The following is a 21,088-nucleotide window of genomic DNA, read 5'->3' on the forward strand; positions in this document are numbered from 1 at the left end:
ACATTACAGAAATTAGTTTTAAAATATTACTTTTTTATATGTTTAAATAAATATTTATTTAAATATATATATATAAAAAATAAAATAAAAAAATAAAAATGACAAAAACAGCTAAATTACTAAAACTTTAACAAACTAAAACAAAAAATATAAATATAAACAACAAAATACAAAATATGATATATAATATGAACATTAAAACACTCAAAATATTAATACATTACAGAAATTAGTTTTAAAATATTACTTTTTTATATGTTTAAATAAATATTTATTTAAATATATAAAAAAATAAAAAATAAAAAATAAAAATGACAAAACAGCTAAATTACTAAAACTTTAACAAACTAAAACAAAAAATATAAATATAAGCATAACAAAATACAAAATATAATATATAATATGAACATAAAAACACTCAAAATATTAATACAACATTACAGAAATTATCTTTAAAATATTACATTTTTTTATATTTAAATCAATATTTTAGGAGACGTGAATCACTTTTAGGTGAAAATGCTTTGTAAGAATGATTTACTATTTTAGTAAATAATATTAACTAATTATGTAAGATTTTTTAAATTTAAACACCTAAATGTAATTTTTACTGAAAACATAGTAAAATTGGACAGAAAATATAATAACATTAAATATCAATATAATATTTTTATTTAGATCTATGCAACAGATCTAATCAATCAGATATAACTTTTTTAAACTAATTATCCAAATAATGTATAGTCCTACATTTTTGGCTCATATATTTTGTTATATTATTAGTTTTAAAATATTACTTTTTATGTTTAAATAAATATTTATTTAAATATATAAAAAAATAAAAAATAAAAAATGACAAAAACAGCTAAATTACAAAAACTTTAACAAACTAAAACAAAAAAAATATAAATATAAACATAACAAAATACAAAATATAATATATAATATGAACATAAAAACACTCAAAATATTAATACAACATTACAGAAATTATCTTTAAAATATTAATTTTTTTTATATTTAAATCAATATTTTAGGAGACGTGAATCACTTTTAGGTGAAAATGCTTTGTAAGAATGATTTACTATTTTAGTAAATAATATTAACTAATTATGTAAGATTTTTTAAATTTAAGCACCTAAATGTAATTTTTACTGAAAACATAATAAAATTGGACAGAAAATATAATAACATTAAATATCAATATAATATTTTTATTTAGATCTATGCAACAGATCTAATCAATCAGATATAACTTTTTTAAACTAATTATCCAAATAATGTATAGTCCTACATTTTTGGCTCATATATTTTGTTATATTATTAGTTTTAAAATATTACTTTTTATGTTTAAATAAATATTTATTTAAATATATAAAAAAATAAAAAATAAAAATGACAAAAACAGCTAAATTACTAAAACTTTAACAAACTAAAACAAAAAATATAAATATAAACATAACAAAATACAAAATATAATATATAATATGAACATAAAAACACTCAAAATATTAATACAACATTACAGAAATTATCTTTAAAATATTTCTTTTTTTTTATATTTAAATCAATATTTTAGGAGACGTGAATCACTTTTAGGTGAAAATGCTTTGTAAGAATGATTTACTATTTTAGTAAATAATATTAACTAATTATGTAAGATTTTTTTTTTATTTAAACACCTAAATTAAATTTTTACTGAAAACATAATAAAATTATGTTTAAACATAATTAAAACATAATAAAATAAAATTGGACAGAAAATATAATAACATTAAATATCAATATAATATTTTTATTTAGATCTATGCAACAGATCTAATCAATCAGATATAACTTTTTTAAACTAATTATCCAAATAATGTATAGTCCTACATTTTTGGCTCATATATTTTGTTTTTCTCTTTCGGCTGAAAACCGAAAATGCTGAAAATTCAGTGCATCCCTAGTGACTCTGCAGCATTTTTCTTCCTATTTCTCCAGCCTCAGATTCCATGTAGTCCTGATAAATGTCCCACAGCTTTACAGATTGTTGATGTATTTTGTCTGGTTGTTTTAAGGTGACGTACCTGGGTGACAGTCCTCCATGTGAGCCGTTGGTGGGTGAGGTCAGAGGGCTGGTGCGGGTCACGGGGTGTCGTGGAGGAGTGCGTCCCACACTGGCGCTGCCGCTGGGAGATGCCTGAGACTTAACAAATGACACAGATAAGTGAGCAAATGGCACACTGTAACACTGAGTGACGGAAAGAGAGATCAGCGTGTGTTTACCACTGCGGCGGCATTACTGCTGTTCTTCAGATGGCTGTGCAGGAGTTTAGTGGCTCCATCCTGGAAGGTTTTAGGCAGAGCGCCTAACAGCATGGTGAACTCTGGGGTGTTCAGCTCAAACAGGGCAATCAGAACCATCTGAGCAGCCTGGAAAACACACCACCACGGACAAAAAAAACAACTAATGAGATCAGGCAAAGTGAGATTTCGTCTCTTCACGATGTAGTTCTGGCTTTTAGTGAGGAAGGGAAAATGATTAAACACTCAAAATATCACATTGTGCTTGATTAGGTGCAAATAAAGCATTTCAAAGTCTTGCAATAATATGTGAGTTTGATATGCATCCCATTGGGCCTTAGTGAGGGGTAGACGTCAAGTTAAATCAGAAGTGAATGCATCAAGGCTGTGAGGGACAGATGTTAAGATCGTAAGGTCATAGATCACATCTTTTTTTTTTTGTCCACTAGAAATCCTTTGAAAGAAAGTACTTTCAATGTTTGGTCAGAAGAACAATCAGCATCAAGGTAAATTGAACTAGTGTTGTTTTAGTATTGTAGTTTTTTTTAGATGATGCTTTAGATGTCTTCAGTTTTTATTTGAATTTTTATTACATTTTTAGTAATTTTGTCGTCATTTTTATGTGCTTTTGTTGTTATTTTTTTTATTTATTTTCCAGTTTATTTTTTAGAAATTTTGTTGCCATTTTTATTAGTTTTTGTCTTTTAAGTAACACTATTTATGTTAAAATCATTTTTATTTATTTCCAGTTAAATTATGTTAAATTTATGTTATTTTTTATTAGTTTTTGTTTATTTACATTTTGTAATATTTTTTTTTATAAATTTTTATTTACTTATTTACTATTTTTGTAGTAATTTTGTTATTATTATTATTATTATTATTATTATTATTATTATTATTATTATTATTATTTTAGTATTACTTATTTATTATTATAGCTTTTAATTAATATTTTTAATCAGCTTTTTGTTTTAAATAATTTCACTGTGATTATATACATTGTTTTGAATTTTAGTATTGTTATGTGGTTTTTTAAAAGGTTTTGTTTGTTTAAACAATACTATTTAGGTTTTATTTATTTTTACTTTGCAGTTTAATTTTTTGTAATTTTTTTGTCCTTTTTAGATATTATGTTTAATTTACTTTATATATGATTTAAAAAAAAAAAATTAACAGACTGAATAAAGTTTTTTTTTAAATCCGCTTCAAATTGAATCAGCTTTTATTTAGAAGTTTTCAGTTTTTATTTTAATTTTTATTACATTTTTAGTCATTTTGTTGTCATTTTTATATGCGTTCGGCTTTTTAAACAATACTTTTATGTTTAATTTATTTCCAGTTAACTTTTTGGTAATTTTGTAGTCATTTTTATTAGTTTTTGTGTTTTAACTAACAATATTTATGTTAAATTAATTTTTATTTATTTCCAGTTAAAATTTCGTAATTTTTATTTTTATTTTTTTATTTTTTGTGTTTTAAATAATACTATTTACAATTAATTAATTAATTAATTTTTTATTTACTTCCAAATTTATTTTTGCAGTAATTTTGTTATTATTTTAGTATTACTTATATATTATTATAGTTTTCAATTAATATTTTGAATTAGCTCTTATTTTCATATTTTCAGTTTTCATTAATTTTTGTTTTAGTAATTTTACTGTGATTTGTTTTGTATTTTAGTATTGTTATCTGATTTTTATATAAGGTTTTGTTTTTTAAATAATACTATTTAGGTTCCATTTATTTTTATTTTGCAGTTTAATTTTTAGTAATTTTTAGAATGTTTTGTTTTAAAAAAAACACTATTTACATTTCAATTTATTTTATATATGATTTTTTATTAAACATTTTACAGATTAAATGTCTGTCCCTCACAGCCACGTTTTCATTCATGCCAACATAAATACATCATCTGCACTGCCGAAGGTCAAAGGTCATTCAAGTGCTTCAGATAAAGATGTTAGTGCCACAGAAATGAGGAAAGACGGTTATCAGCTGCCATGCTGAAACATCATCACACATGGGAGCAAAACCCTCCACCGGAGCATCAGAGATTGTCAGTGTTAGAGAAGCTCGGCGTGACCTCCACAGGCAGTCAGGAGGTCAAAGGTCACAGATCGGGGGTCACTACCTGCTTACATCTCTCCTCCAGGTTACTTTCTCCTGGCAGGGAGGCCACAGTGGAACTCCTGCCCGACGCCTCCTCGTTCGGCCAGTTATGAAGCGTCTGAGACACACGACAACTCACTTTGACAAACCGAACGTCAGCTGGAGCCTCACAGAAGGGAAGCGAAGTGCAAGAAAAAACACACTGACCTTCCTGACGTCCGAGCTTTTTGGTTCTGTGGTCCATGTGATGATCCGAGAGACTGCTAACCGCGTCTCGCTGGAGTTCACGAAGTCTGACGGATCCATCTGTCTGGCCAAAGATTCGATGTACTTCAGGATCGCCACCTTCACCTGCGCACGCACACACACACACACACACACACACATATATTGAGTGGTGTGGATGTTAATATGTGATGTTTGGGTTGTAATGTCGATAAAACCTTTACTTGTGACATAATCAAGACATTCAAAAGGTTTGACAACACTTTACATTTAGGGTCATTATAGTTAACAAGAAGCAAAACCATTAAAAAAAACAAACATTATTTTATTAAAATGATTTAATCCAAAATGGTTTGATGGGATATTAAATGTTCCCTCTCAGTCGTTCTCTCCGATGTTACGATACGCCGAGTGACGTATTGGGATTGTACTTGGGAGACCTATCCACTGTGAGCTAAAGAGAAAAGGCCAATGAACATTGCCGTGTGGAATTTTCAAGCCTAGCCACTTCCCTGTACATACGGGTATATAAGATAGCGGCGTACATACACTCACTCAGATTTCTGCTTCAGAGCCATTGCCTGCTGAAGAAGATTGAAGAAAAAAAACTTAGTTTTCTGTGTAGCCACTTCACTGAACGAAAAAGCCGGTCTTTGCATTCCAACGAGGCTGCCCCGAGTGCACGCATGTGCTGCGGTTCTTCCTTGGGCAATCCAGCAACTAAAAGAGCACACGGTCAACAAAGATACTCGTTCCCGATGTCTTTTCGACCGTGTACCTCTGGATGCAGTAGTTTCCTGACTTCCGTAGATGGACACGATCGCTGCCTTACGTGCCTGAGCCGAGAACATGCCGAGGCGGCTTTCGTGGATGGTTTGTGCGTTCATTGCGAAAGCATGACCACGGCTGCGTTGAGATCCTGCCTCTCGTTCGCAAGTCCTCTACCCAGCCCAGTTCGGCGGACCATAAAGACGCTAGAGGCAAGGGCGACCTCAGAGTGACAATTCGGAATGCTTTGGCGGCAAGTCCCCACGGAGGTCCGAGTCCTCTCGTGGCCTAGTGGATCTACCGAAGGATGGTGCTTGCTCGTCCCGCGGCGAGCCTAGCGTCACTTTTGGGGCTCCAGAGGAAGATAGGATGTCTGTCGTGACATTAGAGGAGGGGCTATCATCAGTGGAAGCAGCGGAACCACCACGGCTGCTGCTCAGTCTGAGTCTGATGCTAAGCTGGCGGCCATGCTTCTGCGGGCAGCCAAGGGCATCAGGTTGGAGGTGTCCAAGGCACTAGGGCTGGGCGGTATACCTTTTCATACCCAATACCGGTGTTTTTTTTTAAAATGATATTCATTTTTCATATACCCCAATACCGGTGAGTGTGTGCGTACAAAGCGTCGGGAACACGTATGTTGACGCAAACAGAAACTGCAGCTTGCACGTGCTTGTCTGAAGCAACACATCTGCGGTGTGGACGTATTATATATGTGAGAAAGACCCCGGGTTAGTAGTGATTTGCAAAACTTGTAATGCCGAAATTTCAAGAGGGGGTGCGTCTGCAGTCGTGCGTGCAGCCTGTGATGAGAGCGCGCAGACAGACGTAGCTTTCAGTTACGTAGCAATATTTTAAAGATATGTCTTTTCTATATACTGTATTTTTATAAATATTTATGTTTTAAACCATGGAGGTGAGCCAATAGATATCACACATGCAACGTGAAAACTGCGCAATAGTTAAAGTGAAAGGAAAACTGACTTTCAGCATCTGATGTGCATTCTTTCAGAGACAATGAGAGACGATTATACTTCATAAGCTGATATTAATTTAGTCCCTTAATATTTTTCTTGTGCCCCGAACATGGTGGGAAAAAAATAAAAAGAAACGTATTTTGGGTAAGGTTTGTTTTTGAAAGTCTTAAATAAAGCTCTTAATTTTCATTGATGACTGTAGTGTTATTAGGAGGTTATGAAAGTCATAATTATGATTTCAGGTAGTCTTAAATGCGGGGACTGAAAGACAAGAATTGCGATGAAACTTCAAAAGGCTGAATAAATATGAGCACTGCACGTTTCAAAATCATTTGTTGCGCTGCTTTGTATACTACCATTCTGACAGCGCCTCCTGCTGGAAGAGAAACACGTAGAGTTGTAAATGTGAACTGATGGATCCACAAGATAATGTGTTATAAAAATTTAAACAATTTAAACAAAGGCAGTAAAATATATGTTATTTAAGTAATATAATACTTGATTGATAATAATTGTTTAAATTGATATCATTGATTTATTCTTTGAAACTTTAATATTAATGTATGCAATTGCAATGCCTTGATTTTAGTAAGATTAGTACAGTCATGGCCATAAATGCAATGGTACTAATAATTGGCATAATTCTTTCGGTTTTCGGTTTCGGCCAAGAATTTTCATTTCGGTGCATCACTACATCATATGTTAATGTGGTCAGGCTAAAGTTGTAGCCGCAGGAGGCAACACGAGCAATTTGCTTCACCACCTCCGCCACAAACATGTCCTGGAATATGAAGAATGCACAATAAAGTGTTGTGTATTTTGACTGCAAGTCATGAATTCTGATTTCTTCACCTCATTACAATTATGAGTGCCACTGTCACTTCTTTGTGAACAGCAGAATTTTGAGAGACCAATCAAACCTGGGTTAATACTAGTCCAGTCAATGTAAGCCAATATACTGCAGTAATTATTCTCTAATTTATAAGGAAATGTGGTTAACACCTAGTCATGCATAAAAAAAAAAATACCGTTAAATACCGTGATACCGTATAATTTTGAAAAATACCGTGATATAAATTTTTGGTCATACCGCCCAGCTCTACAAGGCACCTTCTCCAGAGCGCTCGTTGCTCGGCAATTGGTTTCTGGGTGCGTGTAGTGACGTTCCACCTCACTCCGCCCCAGTGCCTTTCTTCCCGGAGGTTCATGAGGAGCTCACCAAGACGTGAGTTGAGCCTGTGTACTCCCGTGTGCTAAGGTAACATCTAAAGGTAATTTGCGGGAGGCCGGCTCAGTGTTCTATACAGATCTGTGTGTTGTTTCCCCAGTTGTTCCCCTTGTGAACTCTGGGTCCTCCATGCCCCGCAGCCCGGACTAGGACGGAGTAGTCCGTGACTGTGCTCTGTAAGGGGGTCTTTTTCGCCCCCTCCGGTTGTGTCCAAGGCACCTTCTCCAGAGCGCTCGTTGCTCGGCGATTGGTTTCTGGGTGCGTGTAGTGACGTTCCACCTCACTCCGCCCCAGTGCCTTTCTTCCCGGAGGTTCATGAGGAGCTCACCAAGAAGTGGAAGCCCCTCTACACTGCTTGTTCGCGTCTGAGCTCCTCCCTCCTTACTACTCTCGATGGTGGGGCAGCCAGGGGGTACGTGGACGTGGCCCAGGTGGAGTGTGTGATCTGCGGTAGACCTCACTGGCCTTCCCCAGGTCGTGATCGACACTATCACCCAGGCTAGAGCCCCCTCCACGAGGTAGGCCTACGGTCTGAGGTGGGGTCTGTTGGTTGATTGGTGTTCCTCTCGCTGAGAGGACCCACAGAGATGCTCTGTCGGAGTGGTGCTTTCCTTTCTGCAAGAAAAGTTATAGTGGAGGCTGTCCTCCTCCACTTTAAAAGTATGTGTTGCAGCAATTTCTGCATATCACGATGCAGTGGATGGCTCGTCCCTAGGGAAGCATCACCTGATCACCAGGTTCCTGAAAGGTGCAAGGAGGATAAACCCTCCTAGACTGCACCTCATCCCCTCTTGAGATCTCTCCGTGGTCCTCATAGGTCTGCAGGGAGCTCCCTTTGAGCCACTTGTTTCTGTCGAGCTGAAATACCTGTCGCTTAAGACCTCGCTTCTGACCGCGCTTGCCTCTATCAAGAGGGTGGGGGATCTGCAAGCATTCTCAGTCAACAAAACGTGCCTTGACTTCGGCCCGGCAGATTCTTACGTGACCTTGAGACCCAGGCCTGGATATGAGCCCAAGGTTCCCACCACTCCTTTTCAGGATCATGCCATCACCTTGGCATTCGAATCCCAATGTAAGCCGTGCCCCCAAGGAATTCGAGCTCACTCCACCCAGAGTGTTTCCTCCTCCTATGCGCTGGCGCACGGCGCCTCTCTAGCAGACATATATAGAGCTGCGGGCCGAGCGACACCCAATACCTTCGCAAGATTCTATAATCTCCGCGTTGAGCCTGTGTACTCCCGTGTGCTAAGGTAACATCTAAAGGTAATTTGCGGGAGGCCGGCTCAGTGTCGGCTTGCTGCATCATTCTATACAGATCTGTGTGTTGTTTCCCCAGTTGTTCCCCTTGTGAACTCTGGGTCCTCCATGCCCCGCAGCCCGGACTAGGACGGAGTAGTCCGTGACTGTGCTCTGTAAGGGGGTCTTTTTCGCCCCCTCCGGTTGTGGAACTATGTCTCAGTATTTCCAGTCATTTTACTGTGTTCCCCTTTCATATATCTATAACTTTGGTATATTCTTCCCTTATTCCACATGACTAAGTCTCGTCATTGACGACGCCCTAAAATGGTTGCTTCAGTAGATCTGGAATCCCTGGTGGGCCCGTGTATCCGGCTTACAGGGCAATGGGCAGGGTGAGTATTGAGTCCATTTGTTCTGACACACAGGATTGTGCCGTTTTCCTTTGTTAGATCTCAATATGTCACTCGATGTATGTCGGACTGAACGACTGAGAGGTGATAGGACTTCGAAGTACAATCCAAATACATCATTTGACTTAATGTCTCCGTTCCCTCCTTCAGGGAATGGGGGTTATAGATGTAACCTGGACATTATTTTTTTGGATGCTGGTTATGAGCTCAACTGAAGCAGAACAAAAAAAACTTGAAAACTGTGATATAAAGAGCGGACCGACCTTGAGGTTTGGGGTCTGCGTCTGATCAACAATAAACCGCATCAAGATGTTGAACTGCTGATCGAAGGGAAAAGAGTCCCTGTGAAAACCAGGACGGAAACAAGAAAATAAACAACACAGAAGACTGCAGCACAGAAATACAGCATACGATGAACACTCCTGAACAGTTATAGTCATTTTGTGGTTAATTTACTGAAGTGAAGGCGGTTCAGACCTGGTGACGTCGAGGGCCCGCTGAACTTTGGCCTGAACGGAGCCCAGAAGATCGGCCCCCATTTTCTTCAGAAGCTGCGTGAGGAGAATAAACAGCCAGTCCTGGAGATCCTCTCGGTGTAACATGATGAAGTCCACCAGCGTCTCCAGAAACATGCTGAACACCTGACAAACACACGCATTAGTGCAGAAACATTTTATGATGGCCGTCCTTTTCAAACTCAACAGCACGTTCTGTGTGAACCAAAATAAAATATAAATAGTTTAAATTAAAATGTCTGAATACAAATTAAAATAAATAAATGCAAAGAAAAATAAAAAATAAATACATTTTACACTTATTTAATTAGGCAGCTGCCAAAAGCAATATTTCACATTTTTATTTTTTTAGGTGGAACAATTTTTTTAAATACTAATTAAATAAAATAAATCAAATTAACTAAATAAAATTTACATTCGAAACACTTTTTTTTTTTTCAATAAATTACATTTTAATTGGAAACTAAATAAACAACAACAACAAAAAAATCACATGCACATATATATATATATATATATATATATATATATATATATATGTGTGTGTGTGTGTGTGTGTATGTGTGTCTGTTATTTTTTATATTTAAATTCAACTTCGCCCTGTCAATATATATATATATATATATATATATATATATATATATATATATATATATATAAATAAATAAATAAATAAATCATAAAAAATACAACAAAATATATTCAATTAATATAATATAATAATATAATATAAAAACGTATTATTATAATATTAGTTATTTCAGATAGGCAATCCTTATTTAGTTTAGCAATCCCTCCAGATTTAGTTTAACGTGATGTATTTAAATAAAATGTATAATAATAAAAGTATATATATATATATATATATATATATATATAAACAGAAAAAAATATATATATATTAAAAAAAATAATAATAAATAAATTTCTTAACACTATAATAGTACCTCGATGATACTAAAACAACACCAATGTGAACGGCCCCTAAATGTATTTTAAATGTACATTTTTTAAATGTATTTATGATATTTGTTAAAAAGATTTTGAGGTTTGAAACACTTACTCTCTGATGGATCATTCCAAAGCAGCACCAGAACACAAAGCACAACAAAATAATCCGTATTAGAAGATGAAGCAAACACAAACATTTCAAGTTATTTCATGAAATTGTGAATTTATGTATGTAATGAAAGGTCACCTTGCTGTGAGGATCTGCAAACATCCGGGTGAAAATCTCACACAGTCTCTTCAGCTCCACACGACTAAACACACAAACACACTTACACCTTTACATCTGTATTACAATTCAGATTTTTTATTTACTTTTAAAGCAAAAAGGACATATCGAAATTGAAAAATTTGTAAATGGTATTGTCATCAGAAAACATCTTAAAAAAGATTTTTTTATGTATATAATTATGTATATTATTAATACATATTATCTTAATGTTTAAGTAATTTATTTAATTAATTTATTTTATTTGTATAAAATTTATTTAATGCACCAGAGGACTTTGACTTTTATTAAAAAGTTGTAATATATTATACCATATATTTAGGAAATTGTATTAATTCAAGAAGATTTGTAATTTTTTTATAATTTATTTATTGAATAAATTACAACTACTAGGAATAAAATTAAAATATTCATATAAAATATAGATAAAGCAAATTAAGTGTAGATGGTTACGCATGTACCTAAGGACTTTTAGTAATTTATTTTTTAATAAATTTCTTAGTATAAAATAAAAATATTTATATAAATATAGATTTTAAAAAAATACCTGAGGTCCTTCTGTAATTTATTTTTTAATAAAATTATTTGAATAAAATAAAAATATTCATATAAAGATAGATAAAATAAAACAAAACAATAAATAAATCTTAATAACCATTGTAGATGGTTGCACGTTACCTGAGGACTTTAAGTAATTTATTTTTTAATAAAATTCAAACAATATATTTATCAAATTAAAATATTAAAATAAATAATTAAGAATGCACACAGATATAGTAATTTTGACTGGTATATATATAGTATATACAGTATATAGTACTATATATAGTATATATATATGTAGTTCATGCTGCATATGGACTCTTAGTTTATTTATTTATTTATTTATTTGTATAAAAAAGTAATATAATAAAAATATATATATTCATAACTATATAACTATATTCATAAAAACTCAATTAGAGATTTTTTTTTTAACACAAATCATTTACTAAAACATTTAATAGAATATTTATATACATCCATATAAACATTAAGGTCTGTACCTGAGGATTCTTTGGCTCTTCAGGAGGTTCTGGAGTCCCAGCAGCCCCTCTTTTCTCTCGGACCAGTTGGAGCTGGCGCAGTGGTTCAGGATCTCGGCCACGTCCTCTGTCTGACGCAGATAATGCGGGACGCCGCCGTTACGAGAGCTATAAGAGCGTTCTGAGCAGGCACTGGACGCATCACTGTTGGCATCGTCATCCGAGTACATGCCAGGAGATTCGTACCGCCGCCGCATTGGCCTCTGCTACAACACATAAACCACACATCTGTCAAACATTATTTAGATTACGACAATCCTGAAAAATAAAATGTATGACTGTTTCCACAAAATGTTTGTGCAGCACAATTGTTTTTAGATTTAATTAGTTAAAGTTGAAATATTGCGAGAATAAAGTCAAAATATTTCGAGAATAAAGTCGAAATATTTCGAGTTTATTCTTGCATTTTTTTTACTTTATTTTCATAGTATTTCGGCTTTTTTGCAGTATTTTATCTTTATTCTTGAAATATTTCGACTTTATTCTCATAGTATTTCGACTTTACTCTTGTAGTATTTTTTTTTACTTTATTTGTGTAGTATTTCAACTTTATTCTCGTAGTATTTTTTTACTTTATTCGCGTACTATTCCGACTTTATTCTCGCAGTATTTAAATGTCATTCTCGTAGTATTTTGTCTTTACTCTCGTAGTATTTTGACTTTACTCTCGTAGTATTATTTTTTATTTTTTTTACTTTATTCGCGTTGTATTCCGATTTTATTCTCGTAGTATTTCGACTTTATTCTCGTAGTATTCCGAGTTTATTCTCGTAGTATTTCGACTTTATTCTCGTAGTACTCCGACTTTATTCTTGTAGTATTCCGACTTTATTCTCGTAGTATTCCAAGTTTATTCTCGTAGTACTCCGACTTTATTCTCATAGTATTCCGACTTTATTCTCGTAGCACTCCGACTTTATTCTCGTAGTATTCCGACTTTATTCTCGTAGTATTCCGACTTTATTCTCGTAGTATTCCGACTTTATTCTCGTAGTACTCCGACTTTATTCTCGTAGTATTCCGACTTTATTCTCGTAGTATTTCGACTCTATTCTAGTAGTATTTCGACTTTATTCTCGTAGTATTTCGACTTTATTCTCGTAGTATTCCGACTTTATTCTTGTAGTATTTCGACTTTATTCTCGTAGTATTCCGACTTTATTCTTGTAGTATTCCGACTTTATTCTCGTAGTACTCCGACTTTATTCTTGTAGTATTCCGACTTTATTCTCGTAGTATTCCGACTTTATTCTCGTAGTATTCCGACTTTATTCTCGTAGTATTCCGACTTTATTCTTGTAGTATTTCGACTTTATTCTCGTAGTATTCCGACTTTATTCTTGTAGTATTTCGACTTTATTCTCGTAGTATTCCGACTTTATTCTTGTAGTATTCCGACTTTATTCTTGTAGTATTTCGACTTTATTCTTGTAGTATTCCGACTTTATTCTCGTAGTATTCCGACTTTATTCTCGTAGTATTCCGACTTTATTCTTGTAGTATTTCGACTTTATTCTCGTAGTATTCCGACTTTATTCTTGTAGTATTCCGACTTTATTCTCGTAGTACTCCGACTTTATTCTTGTAGTATTCCGACTTTATTCTTGTAGTATTTCGACTTTATTCTCGTAGTATTCCGACTTTATTCTCGTAGTATTCCGACTTTATTCTCGTAGTATTCCGACTTTATTCTTGTAGTACTCCGATTTCATTCTTGTAGTATTCCGACTTTATTCTCGTAGTATTCCGACTTTATTCTTGTAGTACTCCGACTTTATTCTCGTAGTATTCCGACTTTATTCTTGTAGTATTCCGACTTTATTCTCGTAGTATTTCGACTTTATTCTCGTAGTATTCCGACTTTATTCTTGTAGTATTCCGACTTTATTCTCGTAGTATTTCGACTTTATTCTCGTAGTATTCCGATTTCATTCTTGTAGTATTCCGACTTTATTCTCGTAGTATTCCGACTTTATTCTCGTAGTACTCCGACTTTATTCTCGCAGTATTCCGACTGTAATCTTAGATTTTTGTCACTAAAAGGCAGTCGTACGACTAGAAATTAGTTATTTTAAGTTGTACAAATATTTTACAATTTTCACTGTATTTTTGATCAAATAAATGCAACTTTGGTGGGCAGAAGAGATTTTTTTTAAAAACACTAAAAAAATCTTTCCAACCATTTGTATAAAATGTCACAGACATTAATGAATTAATAAAGAAAACAAATTAAATGATGAATATCAATCAGATGTCTAAAAATCAAGTACCTTATTCCTGGAGTCTCCTAAAAGCTGCAGAGATTCCAGACAAGCGCAGAGGGAAAGTAAAGACAAACACATCAGGAATATGATGACGGATGATAATCAGACTGTAGATTAAGGACGTGATTCTCACCAGAGCGTCTGCCACGGCAGCTTCCACCTCTGTGCCTGTGTTCAAGATCCGCATGGCATTTACAGACGCCGAGATACGCGCCTGATGGATGAGACCGAACCGATCTGACAGAGACAGAGACAAAGAGAGATTAATAAACACACGCTACATCAATGTCAAATATTTTCATCAGGACAAAAATCAAACAAAGTCACTGCATGCTTTTCATTCAACAGCATCACAGCACACAATCCTGTAAAACACAGATTGATCTGACTGAAAACATGCAAAAAAAATTACACAAATAAAAATATGAATTTAAGGGAAAAAAAATCAAGAAATTACACAAAACTCAATCAAACAACAGTCTGATGAACTCAAAATGAAATCAAAACAACACTTTTACATCTTAAAATGAACCGCAAACATGCAATAGGGCCCAACTCTCTGAAATAATGCTGAAAATGTATGCTTCAAAACTAATTTTAATGATTAATAATTCAAATCTGGAAATAAAAAGCCTGGAAAAAACCTAGTTTTAGGATTTTGAATTAATTAATTATTGCATGCATGAAATAAATAAATAACAGAACAAAACCATAAATGTTGACCAGGGTATATTATTTAAAAAAGAAAAGAAAAGAAAATACTAATAAAAATGAACCCAAAAAATAAAAAATAAAATAAAAAATTGGCCAGGGTATCTTATAGTTAATTACAACTAAAAACTTTTTCGTTCAAATTAATAAATAAATAACAATAACAACAACAAAACTTCACATAATATTCCATTAAAATAAAATAAAATACACAAACAACATGCACACTATTGACAAGGCTGTAAGGAGATTTTGGAAATGGCATAAGGGTAAAATAACACTCGTCTGCCAATAATCTCCAAATCTCCAAACATCGATGATGAATTGGCCTGTCCAGTATTATGACAATAAAAAATGCACTTTTCACAATAAAAACAAAAGCACAAAAAACAACAAGCATAACTGAAACAAAAAGATACACAATGTGCAAAATAACCATCCAGTTCACATCCAGGTAAAAAAGCTTCATCAAAGACAGTGAATCAGCTGTCAGACAGCTGTGATCGTGGTCTCTGGCGCCACCGTGTGTTTGAGCTCAAGACACACAGGAGTCTAAACCTGCTTAAAGGGGTCATGGGATGCCCATTTTCCACAAGTTGATATGATTCTTTAGGGTCTTAATCAGAAATCTATAACATACTTTGTTTAAAATTTCTCAGTGGTAGTGTAAAAAACACTCTTTTTACCTTGTCAAAATCAGCGAGTTATTCTGTTGCATGTTCCTTTAAATGCTAATGAGCTCTGCTTGCCCCGCCCCTCTCTGCCATGGGATGAGTCCTCGTAATGTTTACTTTAGCCGCATTTAGATGTGTTTAGCTGTCTTAATAATCTTTCTTAAACATTATTAAGAAAGGCCATTTGCAAAGATGCATAAAAACCCTTCTGGTGTGGGTGAAGCTGCATTACAAATGATTTGCACGAACATAGACGCATATGTAGATCAAGATCTTGTTTTCCTCTGCACCTGAGTCACACAATGGTGATCGGAGTCGGACTGTTTCAGCTCGGTGAGGGCGGGTCTAAGGTAAGACACTCATGTCAATCAACTATCGTGGGAGGGGCCTCTGTCTGCGTGTCATCACACCCACAAGAAGCTGAGAATTACCTGATTTTAAAAAGGGGATATTACTATTAAAGACTTAAAAAATACCACTGGGTGGATTTGTATCATTGTAGGGGTGGTTGTGTACACAAACTGCCAACACACATTAATGTTCAAACAACATGTAAAAGTGAGTTTTGCATCCGATGACCTCTTTAAACTTGCTCTAAACCTGGATGTGACTGACATACATACACCTCTAAACAGATTCAGCATGAGCCTTGTTAAAAACACTGATGATCTGGATTGTGGTGCCGTGACCCGGACGTCTAGAATCACCTGTCTGCAGGACGTCAGTGCCCGTCAGAGCGCTCGTGGAGCGGGAGTGTCTGTGAGACGCTGGGAAGGATCAGGTCACACACATTTCAGAAACAAAAAACTCTTTTTTCTGGTGACACATGACTTTTAGTTCACTGACACACAACACAGTTAAATGAAGTTATAGGAAAGAAATATAAGAAATTAAGGACTGGATGACAGATTTGCATTGATTTAGTTGGCAATATAAAATTTAAATTTAAAGGTGCCATAGAATGGAAAACTGTATTTTCCTTGGCATAGTTGAATAATAACAGTTCTGTACATGGACATGACATACCGTGAGTCTCAAACACTATCATTCCTCCTTCTAAATCTGGTGTTTGCAAAAGACCACTGAAAAATTGGTCTGATCCTAACATAATAGACTATGACGTTATAGTCTCGGGGGTCATTAATAATTACGCCCCCAACATTTGCATAGCTCAATCATCAGAAGTTCTGCAGGTAGGTTATTGTGAAAAAACAAAGCAAAGACAATAGCGAAAATGGCAGATCACGGAAATTAATGTTATGTTCCAGGTTGTGCAGGGGATGTTAAGTGCAGGGATGGGTTGTCTGTACTCAGAAAAGCACGGAAAACAAATAAGGCGTTCTAATAAAATAAGGCGAGCCACTAAAGGGACGCGGTTAGCTTCTTGCAGTTACATTGCAGTACATACAGTAAGATTTCACTTACCACATAAACAGAGTAAGGAGAGATGACTGCGCGGACGATAGCGAATGATTTACAGATCCTGAGCATCACTAACAAGCATCTAAACTTGTCAAATGTGCTAAGTACTGCCGCTGAAGTATAACGTTACATAGAGCATGTGCGATCACAAATCTCAAAAGTGAAAGTAAAAAGTTATCATGCATTTAAAACAGCAGTTTCAATGCCCCGCATATTAATAGTGGCTTGAGCGCCGTAATTATATATTTTCCTCCATGTGCGAGCTACTGAAATGAGCCACTCTGTGAAACAGCCAATCAGAGCAGAGCTCATAATTATTATTCATGAACCTTCTAAATAAGGTAATAACAGAGCATTTCATTCTAGGGACAAATCCTAGGGATGTAAATGGACTTGTAAAACCGTTTCTGGTGAATTTTTCGCCCTTACCTAAGCCATATAACTTCTATGTAGATATCAGAGAACAATTTAAAATATTGTATCAATGCATTCTATGGCACCTTTAATAAAATTAGGATATTAAACTTTAAACTCAAAATCCTCAGACCAAACCCATTCATATAGCTGAAGTGTGAGTATAGACATGCGCAGGTGTCATGTCTGGTCTGGTCTGGTTTTCGTCTCTTACCCAGCGGACTGAACCCTCGAGCCGGACTGGTGTCTCTGCTGCTCTCTCGACTCGTGTCACGACTACAGCCCTGACTCATGCTGGGCCGCGGGATACGACTGGCCCGCACTGACACACACACACACACACACACACACACACACACACACACACACACACACACACACACACACACACACACACACACACACACACAGGAGTCAGCAGCACAGGACAGAGGAAAGACGTGTAGGAAGAATGAGACCCCATTAGGAAGATATGACAGCAGAGACACAAAAACATGACACATTTAACTTCCCCTATCAATACAATTATAAAAATATGACATAAAATATACAAATAACATTAATTATTATTATTTAAATAGAACTTCTCCTTAAAATTTTTTATGAAAATTAAATAAAACATATAAAACACAAAAAATAATATTATTATACACATTTACATTATTATTTTTAAGAAAATTCAACATCCCCTTTCAGGAAAATCAAAAATCTGACAAAATATTATTATAATATTATTAATAATATTTTTTATATATTTGTCACATTTTTATAATTGTACATAATTATAATAATTATTGTTATTATTATTACTATTGATTAACTTTCATTAAAAAGTAAATGAAATATATAAAGTGCAAAAAATAATATTATACATTATTGTTATTATTATGAAAAGTCAACTTCCCTTTCAAGAAAATCATAAAAATTGGACAAAAATATAACAATAATAATAACAATAATGATGATAATAATAATGATAGTTTTAATATATTTGTCATGTTTTTATAATGTTCATGAAATGGGAAGTTGAATTTTCAAAACAATAATAATAATGATAATAATAATAATTATTATTATTAAAATAATGTTTATAATTATTATTTATATTTAACTTCTTTAAAAAAATATTATTATTAATATGTAATATACAAAATATTATTATTATTATTGATACTGTAAATCCCCTCTCACATAATCATAAAAATAAAATATATAAAATATACAAATAATAATAATAATAATAGACAAAACAATATTAGTAGTAGCAGACAATTTATTTTAAATGAACAAACATTTGAAAAAATAAAAAAATCAACCAAACCAAACCAAACACATTGAACAATATAGGAAAAAACAAGAACCAAATAACAGCAAAATATGAATATATTATTATTATTATTTAAATTCAACTTTCATGAAAATTATAACATATGCAAATAAACAAAAAAATATATAAAAATATAGTAACAATACAATATTATGTGTAGTAGCAGTAGTTAACATGTATTCTGTAAAATGAAATTAAATGAACACACAAAACTGATCAACTCAAACAAACATAATGAACAATGGAGAAAAGAAAGAGAGCCAAAAAAATAAATGCATTTTCAGCTCAATCACAAATAATGAATGATGAAATGCATTTCTTCAGTGTTTGCAGACCAGAAAATATGACACAAATGTATAGCTGAATTAAAGAAGAGAACAGTCTAAATCTAGAAGAATATAATGACATATAACAATAATAACATGAACACAAACAGACAGGAAAACTGCAGCGGATTTCTGTTGTTCACTGCAGACATATTGACCGGATCACATGAATGTTGGCGCTGCTCACATTGATCACTGATTCACACAGTAAATGTGTGTCACAGTGCTAACTAATCTATCTGAACCCACTTACAGAGCATTTGGCTGTACACACAGTGAGGAAATTTTTTTTTATCCCCTGCTGATTTTGTATGTTTGCCCACTGACAAAGAAACGATTTGTCTATAATTTTAATGGTAGGTTTATTTAAACAGTGAGAGACAGAATAACAAAAAAATCCAGAAAAACGCATTTCAAAAAAGTTATAAATTGATTTGAATTTTTATGAGTGAAATAAGTATTTGACCCCTTCGCAAAACATGACTTAGTACTTGATGGCAAACTTTTCTTGTGAGGAGCACTTGTAAATAAAAACTTAGCCTTCCCATTACGAGGTGAAATTTGACTCGTTCAAGTGATTTACAGGGGAATTTTGTTTTTACCTTTGTTTTTACCTTTTCATATGTTTAATCAGGCTCAGATTGCTATGAGTGCAATCAAATTCATAAATTCATGCTGAGATTAATGTTTTAAAAATAAATTTTTGAATACAGAAAAATGTAAAATTTAAATAACTGAAAAGATCTGCCAGCATGTGGCGGCAAGACACTGATTTAATTACTGAATCATTCATTCACTTGATTTGTTCAAATGGCTGATTCATTCAGGAATAAAGCAAAAGTTAATTCATAAACGAAACCCCTTTAATCATAGGACCCTAAATAAACAGTGTTAATACGGTCTAGTAAAATGCAGAATCGTACCGTTTTTAAAAGCAGGGTATTGCGATACCTTTTTAGTACTTGCATAAAATGCAACACTATTCCTGAATAAATCTGTTTTTGAATGAATCTTTTGAGTCAGTGATTCAGTGACTCATTCATAAAGCCAGTCACAAGCTTCATTACTAAATGAATCAGCTGTTTTGAACAAATCACTTGAATGAATGAATCACTCGGACTTGCTGGCACTGATTGACGGTTTTAGCCACCGGTACCAGAACAAAAACACATTCAACAAAATATTGTTTAATTCTCGTTATATCATAAAAATTCCCAATAAATATAAAGTTATCATTTTTGTCAGTATCACACTCTCCTAATAACAAACTGCTTGTGAATACACATTGGGTAAGGTTTCGTCTGCTAGGTGAATGGACGTAAATGTCTTACCGTCTCTTGCGCGGCTGGGGCTCGTCTCTCGACTGCAGCCTTGACTGCGGGGGATCTTACTGCGTTTGTCTGACGGCGTTCCTGCGGATCCGGCAGATCGAGGGATTCTCCCGGAAGAACGAGCCAAGAGCTTTCCGGGAGAACTGGAGCGGCTGCCAGCTAAAACACAGAAATTTTACTTAAACAATGTTTGATGACTTGATTTAATGTGAGTGTTATTGTAAATACTGTATATGTCTAGAGTACATCAATAAAAGTGGATGGGAGCAGCACATGCATCAGACACAAAAACAAAGGCTGTGTAAGACAGAGATTGTCCACTCGTACATTTACACTGTCGCTCACCAAGGTTGCGTTTATTTGATTAAAAATACAGAAAAACTGTAATATTATGAAATATTATTGCAATTTAAAATAGTGGTTTTCTAATTTAATATACTTTAAAATATAATTTATGTCTGTGATGCAAAGCTGAATTATTAAACTTTAAGATTTACAATTTATGATGGCATTGTTATTGTTACTCCTGATTTAAAA

The 21,088-nt window shown here is 33.8% G+C and overlaps 1 protein-coding gene across 1 annotated transcript in view; it reads right to left on the reverse strand.

Annotated features, from left to right (window-relative positions):
* LOC141294301 (CLIP-associating protein 1-like) overlaps positions 1–21,088 on the reverse strand; it is a 57,806-nt gene that overhangs the window by 14,729 nt on the left and 21,989 nt on the right. The window contains exons 9-22 of the mRNA XM_073826373.1: positions 20,552–20,710; positions 17,782–17,889; positions 16,439–16,498; positions 14,480–14,583; positions 14,353–14,376; positions 12,044–12,288; positions 10,959–11,022; positions 10,824–10,826; positions 9,723–9,886; positions 9,509–9,587; positions 4,609–4,752; positions 4,424–4,519; positions 2,269–2,415; positions 2,070–2,188 (exon numbers count right to left, since the gene is read on the reverse strand). Of these exons, the coding sequence (XP_073682474.1) occupies positions 2,070–2,188; positions 2,269–2,415; positions 4,424–4,519; positions 4,609–4,752; positions 9,509–9,587; positions 9,723–9,886; positions 10,824–10,826; positions 10,959–11,022; positions 12,044–12,288; positions 14,353–14,376; positions 14,480–14,583; positions 16,439–16,498; positions 17,782–17,889; positions 20,552–20,710 (1,516 nt within the window). The remainder of the gene's footprint in view (positions 1–2,069; positions 2,189–2,268; positions 2,416–4,423; positions 4,520–4,608; positions 4,753–9,508; positions 9,588–9,722; positions 9,887–10,823; positions 10,827–10,958; positions 11,023–12,043; positions 12,289–14,352; positions 14,377–14,479; positions 14,584–16,438; positions 16,499–17,781; positions 17,890–20,551; positions 20,711–21,088) is intronic.

The sequence above is a fragment of the Garra rufa genome, chromosome 20 (assembly GCF_049309525.1).
Source record: "Garra rufa chromosome 20, GarRuf1.0, whole genome shotgun sequence".
NCBI lineage: Eukaryota > Metazoa > Chordata > Actinopteri > Cypriniformes > Cyprinidae > Garra > Garra rufa.